This window comes from Trypanosoma equiperdum (assembly GCF_001457755.1).
Source record: "Trypanosoma equiperdum strain OVI genome assembly, contig: ctg_1524, whole genome shotgun sequence".
NCBI lineage: Eukaryota > Euglenozoa > Kinetoplastea > Trypanosomatida > Trypanosomatidae > Trypanosoma > Trypanosoma equiperdum.
Genome location: NW_027123532.1, coordinates 1 through 5199, shown reverse-complemented (window position 1 = coordinate 5199; position 5199 = coordinate 1). Strand labels below are relative to the sequence as shown.

At 42.6% G+C, this 5199-nt stretch overlaps 1 pseudogene across 1 annotated transcript; it reads left to right on the top strand.

Annotated features, from left to right (window-relative positions):
* Positions 1–3790: 3790 nt before the first annotated feature.
* TEOVI_000838100:pseudogene lies at positions 3791–4488 on the top strand (annotated as a pseudogene). The gene is given in 2 exon segments: positions 3791–4375; positions 4378–4488. Coding segments are annotated over 2 exon segments (696 nt in total).
* The last annotated feature ends 711 nt before the right edge of the window (positions 4489–5199 follow it).

Sequence of the window (5199 nt, the reverse complement as noted above, 5' to 3'; positions counted from 1 at the left end):
CGTGTCTAGGGGGGCGGTCTCCATTTGACGCCAGTTAGATTCCCCTCATGTTGCGTCTGAACCATATTTACCATATCCATCTGCCTCCTCGGACAGAGGTTGTATCAGAGATTTTTGTTTTCCCCACCTGATCAGGGTGCTGGACAGTGGAACACTAAGTAATGGTTCTCTCCCCACGGAGCGGTCGCACCATATCTGGTGTTGCGGCCGTCTTTTGGATAGAATATTTGGCTTCCCAGTCGATTTCTCTTCTGATACTGGATCCTGGCGCCATATTGAAGCAGATCTATCCTTAGTGTAAGCTAAATACTCGCTGCCTTCGGGGATCGATCCTGTCAGTATCTGTGACGAGTACTCTAGTTAACGACTCAACCAGGGTCCATATTTTCTGTTCGCCAACACCACAACAGGACAACGCTAGAAGCCACAACCACTAGCGGCTTAATGAAGAGGCAGCAGTTAAATACGTTGGTGCCGCGGAACGGCACCAAACGAGTAAGGCAACCAATGCTCATAGTAGCGGCAACACTGGCAATATCCCTGCTGCAAATGGGGTCCAAAGCAGCGTGCTCAGCCAAGGGAGAAAAGAAAAAGATATTTGGCTTTCTGTGTACCATCGTCGGGGCAGCCGACGAGGAGAAGCCAAAAGCACAAGTGACACAGCCTGCAACCGAGGCAGCGAACACAGCGGCGCACCTGACATAGTATCTTAAAGAACCGGCGGTGATAACGGTTCTGACAAGTCTCGCAAAGCAAGGCAAGATTGACCAGCAATAGGGTGCACCGCGCACAATGAGCAGGCGAGAGCAAAATTATCAGTCTAGACACGCAGCCAAGCAAGCTGCTAAATTTACGCATAGCGGAAACCAGTAAGACGGCAGAAGGAACCGCTGGATTGTCATACAACTGGCCATGAGCGGCAGATGCAACCAAAGTCCGCAAAGCTACGGCACCTGGGCAGACGCTGCAGCTAACTGCGTACAATGTACAATAACAACTCTTTTGCCAACCATAATTCAGACGGGAATACAAGCGACCCAGAGAACTGAGCCGATCAAGAAACTACAAATTTACAGGAACCAAGACAGCGTCCGTGACTGCAACCCAACGCACAACGATGCAACAGAAGGAAAGCCAGCAGAATACGCCACAAAAGCTATCTTTAACGCCCTGCGAACAGAACCAGCAACATGCCAGAAAATGACATTAAACGGGGAGGCACTAGCTGCAGAGACCCTAGTCGTCCAAGCCGCCAGCAGCCGCCTACAGGGGTGCGGAGGAAGGCAAAACTTTCAGAGGAAGAGCAAACAACGCTAACTAAATTTTTAAAAGACGCATATGGAAAAGACAACGACGCCTTTAACGCAAAATTCACCACTCTAAAACCAGGCCACAAGGTTAAAATTTATAAAGGAGGAGAAGTGCAAGCTGTGGATATTTGGGACGTCAGCACCGAAGGCGAGTCACTAAATGCAATATGCATAATACTGGCCGATCGCGCGGCGCAGATAGAAGCTACCGAACAAACAAAAGCGGTGGATTTCAAAAAGAGAGAGGATTGAAATGCAGAACCTGAGAAAGAAAAATGCAATGGAAAGAATGGCTGTGAGTTCAAAGACGGCAAAAACAAACTTAAAGAGGGAGTGAAAGTAGAAAATAATGGAAAAAACACAGAAAGAAAATTCGTTTGTTATTAACAAGGCGCCTCTTTTGCTTGACCTTTTGCTTCTATAGGTAAACCTCTATAAGATTTTGCTCAAATTTATGAAATTTACTATTTTGAGACAATATTCAAAATTTTGATAGCATTTGATATAGTTTAGCACCTTTTCTCAAAGCTTTGTTAACTGGTGAAAATAAATGATATTTAAAAAATGTGAAAAATTTAGTAAAATATATATGACAGTGGCATATCGGTGGTAAAAAGTATGGTTATAGGGTATGAAAAATGATTACTACTCTAATTTTGTTAATTTTATTAATATATATATAATTTTACTAATTTTACGGATATTTTATTTGTTTTGTGAACATGGTAATATAGTAATAGCAATAACAATGATAGAAGAGGGTAAGTAAAATAATAATTATTATATTTATTGGAGAGAACTGTGAGTGTGTATATATACGAATATTATAATAAACAACGTATTGGTGCAGAAAAGCTGAATAATCAAAATATAAGCACCTAAAACAATGAAAAGTGTGTAATGTTATCAAGTGAGTGAGTTAAATAAAATATCTTATTGTTAAGGAATATCATTATAAAATAAAATGAAGAGAGTGGTAGTGATTATACGCACTTTAACAGCAGAAATTAAACATGGAACATCACATGAAAGAATGTTGAGTCAGAAATCATGAAGATGCAAGAGACAGTGGCAAGGGACCTTGTAGTTACTAAGGTGTAAGAAGCAGTAGATAAAGAAGATGCTGCTGATTAAAGCTCCATTAAACTCAACCGTATAATGAATAATAAATAGAGCATATAAGCACATAGAGTATTCCTATAAAATGAAGACAATCAATTTCAATAATCCACAAATTCCGTATAGGTACACTGGAGTAACATTAATAGCTTTCAAAAATGTGTAATTAATATAAGGGTAATTGCGAAACAAATTTTAATGGCACAAGTTATAAAAAATAAAGCAGTACGTAAAGCACTTTCAGAATCACAATTACCCACGCTTAACCAGTGGCGCACTTCATTTACAAAGAATGCAAGAAAGATTAAAACAATAAGCGTTTCCATGACAACCAGCATTTGTAGTTTGTTATTGCAAGTCGTAGTCGCCGCGCCATGTTGCAAGCGGAAGCTCTGCAAGACAAACATTAACGTTTAAACGTTTTTAAATACAAATAATATAGATCTAAGTAGATTGGTATTATACTACGCAGATTGTTTGATTAAACTCAATGCATTTTAAACTTTATTGGGGCTTGAAAAGAACAACAGAACTTTTTCTTTTGTCCAAACATTCCATGACGGAAACAATACTCATTTTATCCTCTAACATGAAAAAAAAGAAGAGATAAAGAGGATACGCCCTGACGCACAGACGGCTGCAAGCAATAGACAAACTCAAGTCTTGTTTAGTCACGCAATAACAAACAGAGGTGGCAGACAAGCACGAATCTGAACACCAACTCACAAAATGCACACAGAAAAACAAAGGAAGCTCGAGACAGACAAGGCACAACAAAGCGCACAGCAAAGAAACGCAAAGTCACAGCCACTAGAACCACAGATTGCAAGCCTAGGACAAGGGGATAAGAACCAAGGTGCCGTTTAAGAAACCGATCACTCAACCGCAGCCGACGGACTGGTAAGCTGGAAACTATAAACTCCGACAACCTCAAATATCGCCCGTCAACGTTTTAGCGACTAAACACTAACAAGCTAAGCATATTAATAACAAACAACCACCTAGCTCTAGTGATGCCTGTCCTTCTCGAAGCCATTTTAGCTGCACTGCTAATAGCTGCTAACCAGGCCGGGGCAGTAGCCGGCGTGGGAATGAAGAAATCAACAGCGACAAAGCTATGCAGCATCTCGGAAGCAGCAAAAACGTCAGCTGCTGATCTAGCCGCAAGGCTAGCGACAATCCGACTAAGCCTAAAAGACGCACAAAAAGCAGCCAAACAGCAAGATGTAATAGCTGCCACACGAGCGAATCTAACCACGCCAGCTAAGGTTCTGCGATATTACGCAAACTCGGCCAGCAAAGAAGCAAGCGATGCACTCAACGACTGGACGGGCGACAACACCAAGTTAATCGGCCACGCAATGTATACAGCGGGAAGAATCGACGAACTCATGCTGCTGTTCCAAAACAGCCAAAATGACAACAGCGGAGGCCAGGACAGTTGCCTAGCTGAAGACAACGGAAACCACCCAGGAAACAAGCAGGCGGCACAGGCTTGCAACACAGAGGACATAACAACCATCGAAGCCAAACCAACCGATCTGGCAACCAAAGTAACCCAGGAACTAGCGGGAGTAAGTAGCATCCACGCAGGGGCGGGCACAGAGTGCCACCTAACAGCCTCACTTAGCGCAAAATATTCAACCTACGCCGCGCCGATGCAACTCATCGGAGGATTAATAACCATACCGGCGGGCGGAGACCTAACGCCAGGAAACGACCTAGCGACAAAACGCGGGACAGTAGCACTCTTTAAAAAACTGAAGGAGCACGGCTCAGCACTGAAAACGAAACTAACATCAGCGATAAACCAAGCGCCAACCGACTACAATGGGCTCAAGAAGCTGCTGAAAACCAAAGCTGAGAGAAAAAAGTTGGGACCAGCCGCCAAAGCAGCACTTCACTGGGCGGAACCAAAACGCGACGAAGAACTTGACTCAGAGCTAAAAAAATATTTGGCATATCTGACGATGAAACCGACGGCGCCTACATCACCAGTCTTGCAGACTTTAACCTGAAAGTGCATACAACACCAACTGAAACAGACAATATAAATTTATTTAATCTAAACGATGACCAACTTTCAGAGGCCCTCGGAACAGCACTAGAACAAAGCCGCCAACAAGCGACATCAAAGCCTTGCACCACAAAAGAAAGCAAAGATAAACCCCAAAATACAGACAGCGACACTTGCGCGGCCAAAGGACCAGGAGATAACTGCAAAGATGGCTGCAAATTAGAAAGAACAGGCGACAATAAAAAGTGCGTAAAGGATCCGGATTACAAGCCCCCACAAGCAGAGGAAGCCAAACCTGGAGTAAATTGCTCTAGTCATACAACTAAGGAGACATGCGAAGCCGTAACAGGCACTGCTCCCCCTGGCAAAAAATCTGTTTGCGGCTGGATTGAAGATAAATGCAAAGATTTCAGTTTTCTCCTAAACAAACATTTCGCCCTGAGTATGGTTTCTGCTGCATTTGTGGCCTTGCTGTTTTAAGTTTTTTCCCCTATTTTTCTTAAAGAATTTTTGCTATTTGAAAACTTCTGATATATTTTAACACCTAAAAATTCACCCGAAAAAATGAGCTGTTTTTGTAAGTTTGTGATTCTGTAAAATTTTTTTTGTTTTTCTGGTAACTAAAATTTTTTTCTTCTCTTTTCTTGTTGAAATTTTTTGAATTTTTGTGGAAGTGGTGGGGGGTAGGTTATTTAGGGGGTTAGGTAAGGTTAGCCGGCTTAGGCTTAGGCTTAGGATTAGGGTTACTCGGTT